Source organism: Haematobia irritans, chromosome 5 (genome assembly GCF_050003625.1).
Source record: "Haematobia irritans isolate KBUSLIRL chromosome 5, ASM5000362v1, whole genome shotgun sequence".
In the NCBI taxonomy this organism is placed as follows: Eukaryota; Metazoa; Arthropoda; class Insecta; order Diptera; family Muscidae; genus Haematobia; species Haematobia irritans.
Genome location: NC_134401.1, coordinates 152,682,461 through 152,699,768, shown reverse-complemented (window position 1 = coordinate 152,699,768; position 17,308 = coordinate 152,682,461). Strand labels below are relative to the sequence as shown.

At 31.5% G+C, this 17,308-nt stretch overlaps 4 protein-coding genes across 5 annotated transcripts; 1 reads left to right on the top strand and 3 right to left on the bottom strand.

The window, feature by feature from the left end:
* Positions 1–1,435: 1,435 nt before the first annotated feature.
* Alg3 (Alg3, alpha-1,3- mannosyltransferase) lies at positions 1,436–7,674 on the top strand. Its single transcript, XM_075308962.1, has 2 exons — positions 1,436–1,766; positions 6,258–7,674. Exons 1-2 carry the CDS (start codon positions 1,496–1,498, stop codon positions 7,598–7,600), a joined length of 1,614 nt encoding a protein of 537 aa, XP_075165077.1. The 5' UTR covers positions 1,436–1,495; the 3' UTR covers positions 7,601–7,674.
* LOC142237602 (dnaJ homolog l(2)tid, mitochondrial) lies at positions 2,975–4,895 on the bottom strand. Of its 2 annotated transcripts, none has more exons than XM_075308963.1 (2): positions 3,458–4,894; positions 2,975–3,370 (listed from the first exon to the last, which is right to left on the bottom strand). In XM_075308963.1, the coding sequence occupies exons 1-2, from the start codon at positions 4,804–4,806 to the stop codon at positions 3,199–3,201; spliced, it is 1,521 nt and encodes a 506-aa protein (XP_075165078.1). In that variant the 5' UTR covers positions 4,807–4,894; the 3' UTR covers positions 2,975–3,198. The 2 variants fall into 2 exon arrangements, with proteins under 2 accessions (XP_075165078.1, XP_075165079.1); XM_075308964.1 differs by having other exon boundaries at positions 3,142–3,370; positions 3,453–4,895.
* Positions 7,597–8,259, bottom strand: LOC142237604 (uncharacterized). The gene is made up of 2 exons (XM_075308965.1): positions 7,987–8,259; positions 7,597–7,927 (listed from the first exon to the last, which is right to left on the bottom strand). Exons 1-2 carry the CDS (start codon positions 8,140–8,142, stop codon positions 7,691–7,693), a joined length of 393 nt encoding a protein of 130 aa, XP_075165080.1. The 5' UTR covers positions 8,143–8,259; the 3' UTR covers positions 7,597–7,690.
* Positions 8,260–11,718: 3,459 nt separating this feature from the next.
* On the bottom strand, positions 11,719–15,500 carry l(2)dtl (WD40 domain-containing protein denticleless). Its single transcript, XM_075311117.1, has 3 exons — positions 15,319–15,500; positions 14,293–14,936; positions 11,719–14,106 (listed from the first exon to the last, which is right to left on the bottom strand). Exons 1-3 carry the CDS (start codon positions 15,359–15,361, stop codon positions 12,259–12,261), a joined length of 2,535 nt encoding a protein of 844 aa, XP_075167232.1. The 5' UTR covers positions 15,362–15,500; the 3' UTR covers positions 11,719–12,258.
* Between the last annotated feature and the right edge of the window lie 1,808 nt (positions 15,501–17,308).

Here is a 17,308-nt window from a genome sequence, read left to right as displayed (position 1 = left end):
TGTGCAGCATGTGCTTCAGTGCAAAACAGTCCTCCAAGAGTAATTTTACACCACTGGGAGGAACCGCAACAAAACTGGCAACGTATTCATATTGATTACGCTGGACCTTTCCAAGGCCACCAATTTCTAATTGTAGTGGACTCCAAATCGAAGTGGGTGGAAGTTGGAATTTGTTCCAATGCACCATCATCTTCATCAACCATAAACATGTTGAGCAATATATTTGCAAGAAACGGCTTTCCTGACGTTATCGTCTCAGATAACGCTACAATCTTCAAAAGCGAAGAATTCACATCATTTTGTCACAATTGTGGAATTTTCCAGAAATTCATCGCTCCTGGTCATCCTGCGACCAATGGTTTAGCCGAGCGAAATGTGCAGACTTTGAAAAAACGCCTATCGGCTATGGCAGATGATTCATCGTCAATTTCAACTAAGGTGCAAGAAATACTTTTTCGTTACAGAGCTACTCCTCTAAACAACGGTAAATCGCCTGCTGAACAATATCTGGGAAGGCAGATTAAAATAAAGTTGGATGTATTAAAACCTTCAAAAATTACAGCATCTTCAAATCCGGAGTTACCTGTCAGACAGCTACGTGTGGGAGACAGAATACAAGCAAGTATTTCAACAAGTCACAGTAATGAGCCTGAAACACCGTCAACACCACTACAACAACAACCAAGCACCTCAACAGGGAATTCGGAAGTTGACACTACACCGTCACGGCGTACATCCAGCAGATTAAGGAAACCACCTAGCTACTACAGCGATTATGTTCGACACTAACTGGATGAGTCTTCAATAAGTGGGGGAGAATTGTTATGACCATTAATCATCGCACAGCCGTACAGATCAATCAATATGGCATCACCATAAAGGGCAACTGTCATTCTTGTTTACCCTTATTTCTTATTCTTGTTCTTGATATACTTACGATCGCATTAAATAAAAAGAAGTCACCTTTTTGTAATCATTATTATAAGATTAATTGCTGTTAGAAAATAAATACAGTTTTAGTATAAAAGCAGCGTGCATTTTTTCAATTATTGTTATTGGAAACCAATTTAACGACACAACAGCACCACTATGGTATCACAATGGACTGAATAGTCTAAGTGAGCCTGAAATATCGGGCTGCCACTATATACTACATAAAAGTATCGCATGAGTGCAAATATTAGGTGCCCTTTTTAGATAAAACTATTTGAAAAAGTTCATTTTAAGATAATTGTAAAATAATCATTGTGGTCAAGTAAAATACGATTGTTTAGATGTTTATTAATTTGAATAAAAATTTATAAATTATTCCAGGGTAGGTCGCTGCCATGATCCTGTGTATTTGTATCATGCAATTTCATTCTCTGTGAATAGTTGCAACAAATCGTATTGGAAAACATTTATTTTGACACATGGCACCAGCTGATTTACAGCAACATGCCATAACACAACAACATAAGTTATAGGCCGGCTGAAAGTTTCTTTTCCCGGAAAAATGGCACCTCCAAAACTTCCGACGAGATCTAACAGAAATACGAATATAGTTCAGGCTGTGTTCAAAAAATATGTCAACTTTAAGTTTCTTAAATATATGATCTTCGATCCTATGGCGTTACCTATCGTCTCTGTTTTTATTTTGTTGGCGGAATTATTTCTAAATGTGTTTGTTATTAACCGTGTGCCATACACAGAAATAGATTGGAAAGCCTATATGCAGGAATGTGAAGGATTTCTAAATGGAACAACAGATTATGCTTTATTGAAAGGTAAGTAGGTGAAATATTTTTAGGTGTTTATTATTACCAATTATGGTTGTAGTAGGGTAGAGATTTTAGCTTATTCTATTTTTGTAAAAATATTTAGAACATGTTGATATCTTTAATATGTTTCTGAAACATGTTGCTTTGTTGTTCACAAATGTTGCCATATGACAACATTTGTCCAACGTTTCTTTGCTTTTTACCTTCCACCTTGAATTGGATATGATAAGTTTGTTAATCCATTTGTAACACTTCGAAATATCGATTCCAGAATTCTCAGAAGATATAACGATATCTGTCTGTTATTTGAAATCACGCTCCAGCCATCATTAATATAGCTTTAGATCCCTTAAACATAGAGGTCGCTAGAGCAACAATGACTTATATCGGTCCATGTTTTCATGTGGCTCTCATATAAACCAATCTTCCGATTTATCTTCATGGGCTTCTTGACGCCGTTGTATTTTCCGCACAAAATTAAATATGACAACGTTCATGTGGGGTCGAGGATCTAGACGACGAGTTTGGTTTGGTTCTTGATGTTTTGGTAGATTTTGCAAAATATTCCTCTCCTTCACAAATTTTCTATAGGAATAAAATTTTGACACCATTTTCTATAGGAATAAAATTTTGACAAAATTTTCTATAGAAATAAGATTTTTTAAATTTTCTATAGGAATAAAATTTTGACAAAATTTTCCCTAGGAATAAAATGTTGACAAAATTTTCTATAGAAAAAAATTTACAAAATTTTCTATTGAAAAAATTTTAACAAAATTTTTCATAGAAAACAAATTTTGACACCATTTTCTACAGGAATAAAATATTGACAAAATTTTCTATAGAAATAAAATTTTGACAAAATGTTCTCTAGGAATAAACTATTGACAAAGTTTTCTATAAGAAAAAAATACAAAATTTTCTCTAGAAATAAAATGTTGACAAAAATTTCTATAGAAAAAAATGTTGACAAAATTTATTATAGAAATACAATTTTAACAAAATTTTCTATAGAAATCAAAAACTACAAAATAAGGCATTTTTATTTTTTAGTTTTTTAGTAAAATTTTCTTCAAATTTTGACAGATTATTCTTAGATTGAGTGGCAATGTGATTCAGACCCCCCATTTAACACTCATAATATTTGGCTAGGATGAGAATTCATTCGGTTTCTAAGTAATTCTCCAACTACATATTATAAAAAGTCGTAAATATTTGTTTTGTATTGTTTGTTTTTATTGTTATTTTTTTACAAATTAAAATAACTAACAATTACAATTATTATAACGGCTTGTTTTTGTTTAATGTAAAATTAAAACTAATTCATAAAAATAAAAGGAAGGCAATATATCTTCACCAAAATATTTCCCTCCTTCCTTCCTTCCTTGTCGCTAACATTACAAAAACAAAATATTGGAAACACATAGTTGTCTTGTTTTCAATTAAACATCGATTTCAATTTTGACAAAAACCCTGAATCCTTTTTGTCCTCTTCTTCCTGGGATTTAGACGAGGAGGGTTCGGAAGTAGCCGATTGGGTTGTATTCACTTTCTCTGATTTGGTTTCAGTTGATTTGCTTTGTTCGCTAGATGTGTTTGTACTCGAGGATCTAAAAGCCAAAAATAATACAAAATAAATAGGTTGAATTAGTTGTCTGCTTTAGTTTTGGCCATATTGAGGGGTGATTATACTTTACGTTGATTTCTTACTGCCATCTGTTCGTTTCGTAATGCCATGCACCGATCCTGGGGTATTTGTCTCCAATTCGGCATATCGTTGTAGCAACTCTTTTTGCTCTTTGGTTAAGGTTTTAGGAATTTCTATTTTAATATTTACATAATGATCACCATGCCCATGGGCATTCACACGTTTGAGGCCTTTGCCTTTCAGGAATATTTTGTGATGGGATGAAGTGCCGGGTTCAATGTTCAACCATTGATCCTCATAGACACCCTCAACACGTATTGTGCCTCCCAAGACAGCCTGAGCTAATGATACAACGGCATCTGTATGCACATCGGCGCCGTCACGCCGGAAATATCGGCTGGGTTCAACACGGAACGTAATGAACAATTCCTTCTTGCCCACCTGCATTCGAACTGTTTGTCCATTCTCAATGCCAGCGGGTACAGGTACTGTCACTTTTTTTCTTTGCACAGTTTGTCCTTTGCCTTCACATTCGGCACAAGGATACTTTATGTATTGTCTTGTACCTTGACAATAACGGCAAGTTGAGCGCATAACAAAAGGTCCCGTTGAAATAGTTTCCATACCCGTTCCATTACAGTACTGGCAACGTCCAGGTTTCGTGCCAGGCTCACATTTAGTACCATTACATTTGGGACATGTATCAACAACATTAACATTGATGTCCTTGTTAACACCTCGAGCAGCCTGGGCGAATGACAGGTCCATGACAACTTCCTGAGCTCCACCAAAGCCATATTGAGATTCAGCAAAATCATCGAAGGCATTGGAGCGGAAATTTCCATCACCGAAAATCTTACGGAATAGTTCTTCCGGGTCAATGGTTGACCGGAACTGCCAATTTTGTGAGAAACCTTGGGGACCATGACCACCGAACCCACCGCCACCGGCTCTATGCATATTCTCTGTTGTCTGACCATAAGTGTCGTACTCCCTGCGTTTTGTGTCATCGCTTAGTACCTCATAGGCCTCGGAAACTTCTTGGAATTTACGACTAGCATCAGGGTCCTCTTTATTTGTATCTGGATGATATTTTTTCGCTAGTTGATAGTAGGCCTTTTTTATTTCTTTTGCTGATGCATTCTTAGCCACTCCCAGAGTTTGGTAATAGTCTTTTGCTTTCACAACATTTGTTGTATGAAACTTACGTCGGCTATCGAGACCTCCTGGCTGACTACTTTTTTGGCCTTGTTTCGTAAATGCTGCTATGGTGGTAAGACAATGTGGATGTGGTTGCTGTCTTACATTGTAGTTGATTGATAGCAAAGGCTGTGCGGGATAGCTTTTAATTGATACTTTTCGTAATAGATGGAGATTTAAGCGATTACACGTTATCATCTTGAACCAGGAAATTTTCTCGAAATTCTTCCCGACTTTCTTCAGCTGATGTGATGAATGCCGTAACTCGCATGGTAGTTATTGTGAATACATGTTTATTCTTTTGACATCTCAAAAAGTCAATCACAATGGGGCACTAGAACGAACATAGGTTATACAACAGCCCAAATAGAAATGCGTGTGCAGTATATTAGGGAGGGACGCATGTTTATGGAGTTATGAAAAATAAGATTCCATATAAAATTTTTTGAATTTTTTGAGGATTTTCATCGAAATCTTCATTTTTTGGGGGGTGGTCACGAATTAAGGTCCTTTTGGCTCTGGGACGCATATTTAGGGAGTTATTTGAATTTTTTGAGGATTTTCATCGAAATTTTGATTTTTTTGAGGTGGTCACCAATTAAGCTTCTTTTGGCTCTAGGACGCATAAAATTGAATTATTCGAGGATTTTCATTGAAGTTTTGATTTTTTTGGGGGTGGTCACGAATTAACCTCCGTTTGGCTCTAAGACGTATATTTAAGGAGTTATGGCCAATTTAAGTTTTTAATATAAAAAATTTGATTTTTTGAGGATTTTTATCAAAATTTTAATTCTTGGGGGGTGGTCATGAATTGAGGTCCTTTTGGCTCTACGACGCATATTTAAGGAGATATGGCCAATTTAAGTTTTTCATATAAAAAATTTGATTTTTTGAGGATTTTCATCAATTTTGATTTTGATTTTTTGGATGTAGTCACGAATTAACGTCCTTTTGGCTCTAGGATGCATATTTAAGAAGATTTAAGTTTTTCATATAAAAAATTTGATTTTTTGAGGATTTTCATCAAAATTTTGATTTTGGAGGGGTGGTCACGATTTAACCTCCTTTTGGCTCTAGGACGCATATTTAAGGAGATATGGCCAATTTAAGTTTTTCATATAAAAAATTTGATTTTTTGAGGATTTTCATAAAAATTTTGATTTTTGAGGGTTGGTCATGAATTAAGGTCCTTTTGGTTCTAGGACGCATATTTAAGGAGATATGGCCAATTTAAGTTTTTCATATAAAATTTTTTTTTTTGAGGATTTTCATCAAAATTTTGATTTTTGGGGGGTGGTCACGAATTAACCTCCTTATGGCTCTAGGACGCATATTTAAGGAGATATGGCCAATTTAAGTTTTTCATATAAAACTTTGAATTTTTCGAGAATTTTCATCGAACATTTTTAGAGAATTTTCATTGAAAATTTAATACTTTGGGGTTGGTCACGAATTGAGGTACTTTTCGATGTAAGACGCATTTTTAAGGAGTTATAGCCAAAATAAGTTTTCATATAAAAATTTGGCATTTTCGAGGATTTTCATCGAAATGGTGGAAATGTTTTTATTGTTTTTTGATGGAAAATAAAATAAATTTACCAATTATGGATCCATAAATGTATTTAATTTTTGTTTCACATTTTTTTCAGGTGATACTGGACCACTTGTTTATCCTGCGGCATTTGTTTACATCTATTCGGCCTTATACTTTATTACATCACATGGACAAAATATTCGTTTGGCCCAGTATATTTTCTGTTTCATCTATTTAATTCAAATGTGGTTAGTGCTACGACTCTATTCAAAAAGTCGCAAAGTACCACCATATGTGTTGGTCATAAGTGCCTTTACATCATATCGGATTCATTCAATTTATGTTCTAAGACTGTTCAACGATCCCATTGCTATACTATTTCTGTATGCGGCACTTAATTTATTCATGGATCGACGTTGGACAATGGGTAGCATTTGTTTTAGTCTTGGAGTGGGTTGCAAAATGAATGTTTTACTTTTTGCTCCGGCATTATTGGCGTTTTATCTTATGAATTTGGGTTTCTTGAAAACAATCGTACAATTGGCTGTTTGTGGCATCTTGCAATTGGTCATAGGCCTACCGTTCCTTTTAACATATCCATGGTCATACATCAAGGGAAGTTTTGATTTGGGCCGCATCTTCGAACACAAATGGACAGTGAATTATAGATTTTTACCCAGAGAAATATTTGAAAATAAATATTTTCATCTTAGCCTCTTGGTATTGCATCTTCTATTGATTGCGCTATTTGCTAAACCCAGTATAATGTATTTCAAGAATTATACCAGGTTAAGGGCATTACAAGATATGTTGCAACCACAATTAAATCAACAAAACAAACGTATAAAAGAAAATAAACAAAAAAATAAACTCAAAAAACTCCCAGCCAAACAATCCCCCTCAATTGATGAGGAGGAAAAATTAACACCTGACCAAGAGGCTTTTTTGCATAGTTTTGAGAAAAGTTTACAAAAATCTACAGGTCTTAAAGGGCCTATTAAACAGCCACCAACAGAGACTATAATCAAAGAGGATGAAGAAGAGAAGGTTTCCATACATTTTGATCAATGTACTCAATTAGCTTTACTGCCATTCTTTTTATGCAATTTTATTGGAGTTTTGTGTGCTCGTTCTCTCCACTATCAATTCTATATATGGTATTTCCATTCGTTACCCTATCTAGCTTGGTCGGCCGAGTTTAGTTTAGGTTTACGTTATCTCCTCTTGGGTCTTATTGAGTTCTGTTGGAATACCTATCCAAGTACAAATTTCTCTAGTTTTGTCTTACACTTGTGCCATTTGATTTTATTATTCGGTGTTGCCCGTACAATGTTCAAAACAATTAATCAGAGTACTACAGTACGTAGAAATGAAGAAGAATTAATTCAAAAAACCGTAAATAATAAAGCCGGACCAAATAGTGCCAAAACTAAAATTAAGAATAAAAAATCCAATTAAATTTTTGTTAATATCTTTTTGACTTGTGACATTTTTAAAATGACAAATAAAGTTTTACAAAAAAGTGTTCTATAGTTTCGAAATTTTATTTCATCTTCGACTTGAAATGTATCTCCTTTTAGAAGGGGTACTTTTGGAACGGCTTGTGGTGATTCTTCGGCTTCGTCTTGTACTTCTCGAGCGAGCAGATGTTTTGCTGGTACTTCGTCGCCTTGTTTGTTTTGTGCCACCATTATCTCTACCACCCCTATGTTGCCTTAAAGAACGGGAACGACTACGAGATTTTCGGGAACTAGAACGTGGTGATAATTTTGAGTTTTTAGCTCCCTATCGATAATACAAATAATTTGAAATTTTACAAAGATTTTCTTCTTTCGAAAGCTTACCTCATTCTTGTATATATTTTTCTTTTGCTCCGACAGTTTATTCCATTCTGAAGTTGCTCGACGCATAATTTCCAAGCCCGAAAGTTCCTTATGAGTTTGCTGATATTCACTGAGAAAGTTAAGAAAAGCCTTGGACTTAACAAATTTTCGGCTCATGGCAATTTTGTGCAATGTAAATTTATAGTAAAAAATCAATTACAAAAAATTATTTTAGACAATGATAATTTGGCATAAATTTTATATGTCGTTAAAAAAAAAACTAAATTCAAAGCATTTGCGATGTTTCACCAAAAACATTATTTTGTTCTGTAAACAAATTGACAAAATTTTCTATAGAAACAAAAATTTTGAGAAAATTTTCTATAGAAACGGAAATTTTGACAACATTTTCTATAGAAATAAAATTTTGAAAAAAAATTTCGAGAGAAATAAAATTTTGACAAAATTTTCGAGAGAAATAAAATGATCACAGAATTTTCTATAGAAATAAAATTTTGACAATATTTTCTATAGAAATAAAATTTTGACAAAATTTTCTATAGAATTAAAAATGTTGACAAAATTTTCTATAGAATTAAAAATGTTGACAAAATTTTCTATAGAAATAAAATTTTGACAAAATTTTCTGTAGAATTAAAAATTTTGACAAAATTTTCTATAGAATTAAAAATTTTGACAAAATTTTCTATCGAAATAAAATTTTGACAAAATTTTCTATAGAAATAATATGCTCACAGCATTTTCTGTAGAAATAAAATTTTGGCAAAAATTTCTATAGAAATAAAATTTTGACAAAATTTTCTATAGAAATAAAATTTTGAAAAAAAATTTTATAGAAATAAAATTTTAACAAAATTGTCTATAAAAATAAAAATTTGACAAAATTTTCTATAAAATTAAAAATTTTGACAAAATTTTCTATAAAAATAAAATTTTGACAAAATTTTCTACAGAAACAAGAATTTTGACAAAATTTTCTAAAGAAATAAAAATTTTGACATAATTTTATATAGAAATAAAATTTTAACAAAATTTTCTATAGAATTAAAAATTGTGACAAAATTTTCTATAGAATTAAAAATCTTGACAAAATTTTTTATAGAAATAAAATATTGACAAAATTTTCGAGAAATAAAATTTTGACAACATTTTTTTATAGAATTAAAAATTTTGACAAAATTTTCTATAGAATTAAAAATTTTGACAAAATTTTCTATAGAATTAAAAATTTTGACAAAATTTTCTATAGAAACAAAAATTTTGACAAAAAATTTGACAAAATTTCCTACAGAAACAAAAATTTTAACAAAATTTTCTATATACTTAAAAACTTTGACAAAATTTTCTATATAATTAAAAACTTTGACAAAATTTTCTATAGGAATAAAATTTTGACAAAATTTTCTATAGAAATAAAATGTTGAAAAAATTTCTATAGAAATAAAATGTTGACAAAATTTTCTATAGAAATAAAATTTTGACAAAAGTTTCTATAGAAATAAAAATTTGACAAAATTTTCTATAGAAATAAAATGCTCACAGAATTTTCTATAGAAATAAAAGTTTCACGGAATTTTCTATAGAAATAAAATTTTGACAAAATTTTCTATAGAAATAAAAGTTTCACGGAATTTTCTATAGAAATAAAATTTTGACAAAATTTTCTATAGAAATAAAATTTTGGCAAAATTTTCTATAGAAATAAAATTTTGACAAAATTTTCTATAGAAATAAAATTTTGACAAAATTTTCTATAGAAATAAAATTTTGACAAAATTTTCTATAAAATTAAAAATGTTGACAAAATTTTCTATAGAAATAAAAATTTGACAAAATTTTCTATAGAAATAAAATGCTCACAGAATTTTCTATAGAAATAAAAGTTTCACGGAATTTTCTATAGAAATAAAATTTTGACAAAATTTTCTATAGAAATAAAAGTTTCACGGAATTTTCTATAGAAATAAAATTTTGACAAAAATTTTCTATAGAAATAAAATTTTGACAAAATTTTCTATAGAATTAAAAATTCTGACAAAATTTTCTATAGAATTAAAAATTTTGACAAAATTTTCTATAGAAATAAAATTTGGACAAAATTTTCTATAGAATTAAAAATGTTGGCAAAATTTTCTATAGAATTAAAAATTTTGACAAAATTTTCTATAGAAATAAAATTTTTGACATAATTTTATATAGAAATAAAATTTTGACAAAATTTTCTATATAATTAAAAACTTTGACAAAATTTTCTATAGAAATAAAATTTTGACAAAATTTTCTATAGAAATAATATTTTGACAAAATTTTCTATAGAAATAATATGTTCTCAGAATTTTCTATAGAAATAAAATTTTGGTAAACATTTCTATAGAAATAAAATTTTGACAAAATTTTCTATAGAAATAAAATTTTGACGAAATTTTCTATAGAAACAAAATTTTCTATAGAAACAAAAATTTTAACAAAATTTTCTATAGAATTAAAAATTTGGCAAAATTTTCTATAGAATTAAAATTTTTTGCAAAATTTTCTATAGAATTAAAATTTTGACAAAATTTTCTATAGAAATAAAATTTTGACAACATTTTCTATAGAAACAAAAATTTTGACAAAAGTTTTCTATAGAAACAAAAATTTTAACAAAATTTTCTATAGAATTAAAAATTTTGACAAAATTTTCTATAGAAATAAAATTTTTGAAATAATTTTATATAGAAATAAAATTTTGACAAAATTTTCTATATAATTAAAAACTTTGACAAAATTTTCTATAGAAATAAAATTTTGACAAAATTTTCTATAGAAATAATATTTTGACAAAATTTTCTATAGAAATAATATGTTCTCAGAATTTTCTATAGAAATAAAATTTTGGTAAACATTTCTATAGAAATAAAATTTTGACAAAATTTTCTATAGAAATAAAATTTTGACGAAATTTTCTATAGAAACAAAATTTTCTATAGAAACAAAAATTTTAACAAAATTTTCTATAGAATTAAAAATTTTGACAAAATTTTCTATAGAATTAAAATTTTTTGCAAAATTTTCTATAGAATTAAAATTTTGACAAAATTTTCTATAGAAATAAAATTTTGACAACATTTTCTATAGAAACAAAAATTTTGACAAAAGTTTTCTATAGAAACAAAAATTTTAACAAAATTTTCTATAGAATTAAAAATTTTGACAAAATTTTCTATAGAATTAACATTTTTTGCAAAATTTTCTATAGAATTAAAATTTTGACAAAATTTTCTGTAGAAATAAAATTTTGACAACATTTTCTATAGAAACAAAAATTTTGACAAAATTTTCTATAGAAGCAAAGTTTTCTATAGAAACAAAAATTTTAACAAAATTTTCTATAGAATTAAAAATTTTGACAAAATTTTCTATAGAATTAAATTTTTTTGCAAAATTTTCTATAGAATTAAAATTTTGACAAAATTTTCCAAAGAAATAAAATTTTGACAAAAGTTTCCAAAGAAATAAAATGTTGACAAAATTTTCCAAAGAAATAAAATTTTCTATAGAAACAAAAACAAACATTTTGACAAAATTTGTTATAGAAATAAAATTTTAACAAAATTTTCTATACAAACTAAAATTTTAACAAAACTTTCTATAGAAACAAAAATTTTGACAAAATTTTCCATAGAAGAAAAAATTTTGACAAAATTTTCAATAGAAATAAAATAAAAATTTCAAATAAAACTCTCAAAAATATATAATTTTCTATTTTATAAATATTTTATTTATAAGTCTTTATTATTTATTTGAACTATAATTTTCACAGTTAATCATAGATCAAGGCAGTAATATCTCTTGTTTGGTATTTAAAAATTGGTTTCCAATTTTCAAATGTAATAATTATTTCAAACCATTACCCACGGTAAATGTGCGTATTAGCTGTGGGAAGTTATTTTGTTTTTTTTTTTTTTTAAGCACATTTGTATAAAAAAAAAATTCAATCATCTTACGCGTACTTAAAACTAAATAATATACTTATTAATTAGAAACTAAAAACAAAAAAAGAAAAAAAATGTGAAAAGCAACGTAGTTTTCAGTGTAAAAAGAGGTGAAATATAATTGTGTTTTCATAAAAACAACATCAAAAAGAGCGAAAAATGCATGAATATCATCCAGATGAGAAGTAATAATAAATTAAAATTAAATGAAAATTAAGTTATAGCGATAGATAGATAGATAAACTTAGATCAAAAATATACTAAAATCTAATTAAAGAGGTAACTGATAGATAATACGTCACTCGGTGGAACATGTTGCTGTAGAAGGTGCAGGTAATGTAGTTGTGCCGGATGTTTGATTGTTTGATGACTGTAAAGATTCGGAGGATATATTATCTGATAGCATATTGGTTGTCGCCACAGATGGTCCTGGCGATAAAGGCCTCATTTCTCCGACATCCGCATTTGCTAAAGATGATGATTCTTGTCTGTTTGTTGTTGCAGATGATTGTGATGACTGCACACTGAAAAAACGCAGTAGAGTAGTTTCACTATTTCGCCGACTGGATGTTGGTGTTCTGGGGTGATGTGGCGATGATGGTGACAGGTGATGGTGGTTTTGTGAGAGCCGACGTTTAGGGGTTGATCTTGGACTGCTTTCAGATTGCCGTAAACTTTGCAGACGTGGTGAGGATACAACTGTTACAGGGCCTCCACCGCCACCACCTACTCCGCCTCCGGAAGATTCAGAGCCATGAACCGATTGCGTGGTATCGTGCATTTTTTCCGTCAGTGATGTCCCTCGACATGAAGATAACAATTTTTGCTTTCTCATTTTTGTTAACCAATCAACTTTATCCTTTAGCTTTCGTTTTGGTGACATAATACCCAAATGGGGTGCCTCACCGTCTAAAACATAGTTTGGAAGATTTGATGTGGGTGAGTATACCATTGAAGGCATTTGTTGAGCTGCTATTGAGGCCTGTAAACTCGTGGATGGAGGTGATGTGTAGGAGGTGGCAACATTAAGATTCATATCTAAAACTGGCGGTCTTCGTTCGGCCAATGGAGAAGGCGTAGTATTGTTTGGGAATATTTTCGATATTCCAATACTTGAAGGAGGCGTATGTAAACCTGTTGATGGCTGTTGGTTATTTTCTTGATTGGAATCATTACTCGTTGTAGCATCATGATGGCTTAAAGGACTAGATATACAACTACTGTTATGTTCCTCTGGAATAGAGGACAATTGTTTTTGTAAGCAACGTACGGACAAGCCTAATGAAGTACTGGCCACATTATTGCTGCTCGATGGACAAGGACTGAAAAGTCTTCTACCTCTGGTTTCGAGGGTTTTTTGTCTTTTATGCTCATGCGTTTCAACTTCACCATCCGCTCCCTCACCATCATTCGAAGCTGTCGCTCCCAACATTTCAAGAAAACTGCGTTTGGTTGAAACTTTTTCGACAGTATTTGGTGTACGTTCATTTTGTTCGACCAGTCTTTTTAGAGATCTTGGCGTTGATTCCAAATCGCGTAGATTGTATTTATGTGTAGATGCCGATGGATTTGTGGGTTTTGAGAACTTCATCACATATTCCGCATTGCCTCGATAATAATCGTGCAAATCACCTGGTGTTATTTGCTCAGGTCCAATACGCCATATCTTATGACGGGCATCATCACTACATGTCACGATGGGACGATCATGTGTTGAACCCCAAGCAACACAGGTTACCTCAACAGTGTGACCAGACAAACCTACCAACGGTTCATCAGGATATTGTAAATTCCATATATAAGCTTTCTCATCAGAACTTCCACTAAGTAAATAACGGCCATCAGGGCTAAGGCAAGATTTGATATAAAAGGTACTGTTCAAGAGGCCACGATATCGAGCCAAAGGCCTTGGCGAATATGAATGGAGATTATAGCAGTAGATGGTGTTATCCATACAATTGGCATAAAGACGGCAACCAGCATCGTCAACAATTAGATTTGTGAAGCCTTTAAATGTGGAGGAGCCTGCGTAAGGTAAGCTATGCTTGGGATGTGGTTCCTTCTTGTATGTGCTATAATTTCGCCGCAAATCCCAAACTTTTATTATACCATCTCCAGCACCGCATGATATTAATGTGTTCTCATCCTTGAAGAGAAAGAGACAAGGGGGAAAAAGGATTAGGACAATCTTTATATTTTCAATCAATCAAATATAGAATTTCGAGGGTCTCAGAATCGAATCGTTAGGATTTGAACAGTACACCCTTTTGTAAGTATATTCTATGGACCACATTTACGCTCTCTAAATGAATGAAAGTCATTTCATACTTACTTGAAATGCTAGTCCCGTGATACTACTCGATGTTGTGTTTGGAGGCATTTTTGGTGTACGCGACCGCTTTCGTTGTGACACCGGTGTCCCCGGACCACCAACATGGCCACTATAAATACAATTGTCTGCTCGGGGCGTCATATCCACATTCAGATTTGCCCTTGTGTCCCATATTATAATGGCACCATCACGACCACCTGTGGCAAAAACAGAAGAATCGTTTTTGCGAAAAGCTGCCGTTTTCACAGATCTTGTGTGACCCACAAAATGTCGCACTGGCAATATCTCACTATTTGAAACTTCCCATAGACGTGCTGTGTGATCCCCAGAGGCCGATATAAATCGCATTTGACCTGGAGACCATTCCAAATCAAAGACTGCATTGTAATGGCATTGAGGTGCAGTTAAAGCTTTTTCCTCGGGCTCGTAATTTCTTTGTGTGGTATCTTGTAAAGCTATTTTGCCATCTTCATTTGCAATGGCCAACATATGACGATAGCCATCACAGTTGGCAAATTTTGCTGCAAATATTGGAGGTTCTGGATTAAAATCGGAACTGTAATTTGAGGGCTGTATGCCACGCCAGCTGTCCTCTTTGGCAACACACAAACGCTTTAATGCAAAGTCATAGCTTAGGTCATTGGCTATAGAAGAAAAGAAAGAAAAAAAAAACAACCAAGTTAATAGGTGAAAAAATTGCAGCACCAGCATTCTTAACAAAATTCCTAACACTCGCTCTTATTTGGAGCACCATGCACTGGGAATTACCCTTTGAACCACATCTTATAGACCATTTTATCAATAAATTTGGCGCACAAAAATCCCGCGCCCTTTCTATATCAGATAGGGGGAGTTTGGAGCCAAAATTTGCCTCCTTTTCTTTTCGTTAAAGCGCCAAAACTAATTTTGTTGTTGTTTCCTAGGTGACAGACCCCCCTCCCCAAACACTCTTGGTACCAACAACACTTTTTGCTCTTTGTTTACTTCTGCTGGTGATCGGTGATCTGAGAATGCAATGAAACTTACCCATTCCCTGCTGTCTGTTGAAATAATTTTGCACATAATTCATTTTTTGTTTGATTTTGTCTTCTGTTTTCTAATATCTCGTTGATTATACGGGTTTAATAAATTGATTTTCGGCCTGCAACTAATTTACCAGCAAATACATGTTCCTCTCCTACGGGAGAAAATTTTGAATGAAAATCTCATTCGAGGAAAATATATTTGACAGATGGTGTAAAATGCGCGCTCTGTCATTATGACATGCATCGAGTGTAAACAGGTGGACCTAATATGATTTCGTGTGGCAAATATTTAAGAGTCCATTACACCTTCGATTTTCTCATTAAGTCTTAAATCCTGTGTTCACATCTATAAGATGGCACAATGTTTTTATTATTAAATTTAAAATGTTATTACTCAAATCCGGTGAAAATAGTTAAAATAATTTATCAAATAAATGTGTAACAAATATTGTATTTTAAATAAAGAAGTCATTATCTATCCCTGCCATCACTTCAAAGTTCCATTTCATCCTCATCGCTACGACAGACTCGTAAGTGACACTACAACAATCGCCAACTGTGATGGGGAAAGCGTATCAAAAAGTACGAAATGTATATGGAAGTATTTTGCCACCACTATTGTTGCAAGAGCCATTTTATATTTTGTACAACACCAAGTGTAACTAGCTTATTATAATTTATTTAAATAAAAATGAAGTGCTGAAAACATATTTATTACGCTTAAAATTGTGAAAGGTATATTGGTGAACAATTTTTGACTTTCCAATTGGAATAGTCATAGTTTTTCATATATTTTTACAGGCACGCTGCCTCCATCGAGAATAAACACACTGGCTGATAGACGCTGCAACATGTAACTTGCTACTTGTAACTCAACATCATTATTTTTTAATGCAAAAAATTATGTTAAATGTGAAGTTGTATAAATGATATATTTATAAGAATTTATAAATGTTTAATCAAATTAATAAATATATAAACAATCGTGTTCACTTGACCACAATGATTATTTTACAACTATCTTAAAATTCACTTTTTCTAATAGTTTGATGGGGCTCTTACTGGCGTCGTTCTAAATTGATCTAAAAACGCAGCTAATAATTGCACTCATGCGATACTTTTTATAGTAACTTGGCGTGGTACAACTTCTCAAAGTGACGGCACTGTTGCGAGGAGTTTTGAATATCGTATACGACAGTTTTCGACGTGGTGGAGATTTTCAGAAGCTCCGTCAAATTCAAAAAAAGTTGGCAGAGTACGCATAAAATTGTGAAAGTTATATTGGTAAATAATATTTGACTTTCCAAATGGAATAAAGTGATAGTTTTTCAGATATTTTTCCATACACCATGAATTAACACTGATAGACGCAGGAGCATCAGCCGAATATAGCAGAATTGCAACTTATAAATCAACATAATTCCTTTGTTAAGACCATGTTCAATGTGTTTTTATTGGTATGAATGTAATACCAGGAATAATTTATAAATGTTAGTACAGATTAATAAACAATTAAACAATCGTGTTCTACTTGACCTCAATGGTTCATTTACAACTATCTTAAAATTCACTTTTTCTAATACTATGAAGGGGCACTTATTGAAGCCCTTCTAAATTTATCTAAAAAAGCACCTAATAATTGCAGTCTGCGATACTTTTTTGTAACTTGGCGTGGTACAACTTCTCAATAGTGACGGCACTTTTCAAAAGATGTTGGCGGGGTAGTTTCAAAATCTCGTTCCTTTGCGGAGTTAATATCTTTCTTATGAACAGAAAATGTAAACATTTGAAATTTTTTCAATTATACTGAATATTATTATTTTAACCATTCCAATTGTACTGAAATCATCTGAGATTTCACACTTTGGCCATGGTGTGAACGTACAACAACAAGAACTTCAACGGAAAATAGAAAAAAATTTGGCAGCATTGGCCACATACAAATTTTTGACACCAAGCGTTGCATGGTTACCATCCTTTGTTAAATTCGT

Coding starts and splice junctions, on each gene's coding strand:
- LOC142237602 (XM_075308963.1), bottom strand. CDS start 4,806: ATGATAACGTGTAATCGCTTAAATCTCCATCTATTACGAAAAGTATCA. Junction 3,371..3,457: donor GATGGCAGTAAGAAATCAAC/GTAAAGTATAAT, acceptor TTTGGCTTTTAG/ATCCTCGAGTACAAACACAT.
- LOC142237604 (XM_075308965.1), bottom strand. CDS start 8,142: ATGAGCCGAAAATTTGTTAAGTCCAAGGCTTTTCTTAACTTTCTCAGT. Junction 7,928..7,986: donor AAAATATATACAAGAATGAG/GTAAGCTTTCGA, acceptor TATTATCGATAG/GGAGCTAAAAACTCAAAATT.
- Alg3 (XM_075308962.1), top strand. CDS start 1,496: ATGGCACCTCCAAAACTTCCGACGAGATCTAACAGAAATACGAATATA. Junction 1,767..6,257: donor AGATTATGCTTTATTGAAAG/GTAAGTAGGTGA, acceptor CATTTTTTTCAG/GTGATACTGGACCACTTGTT.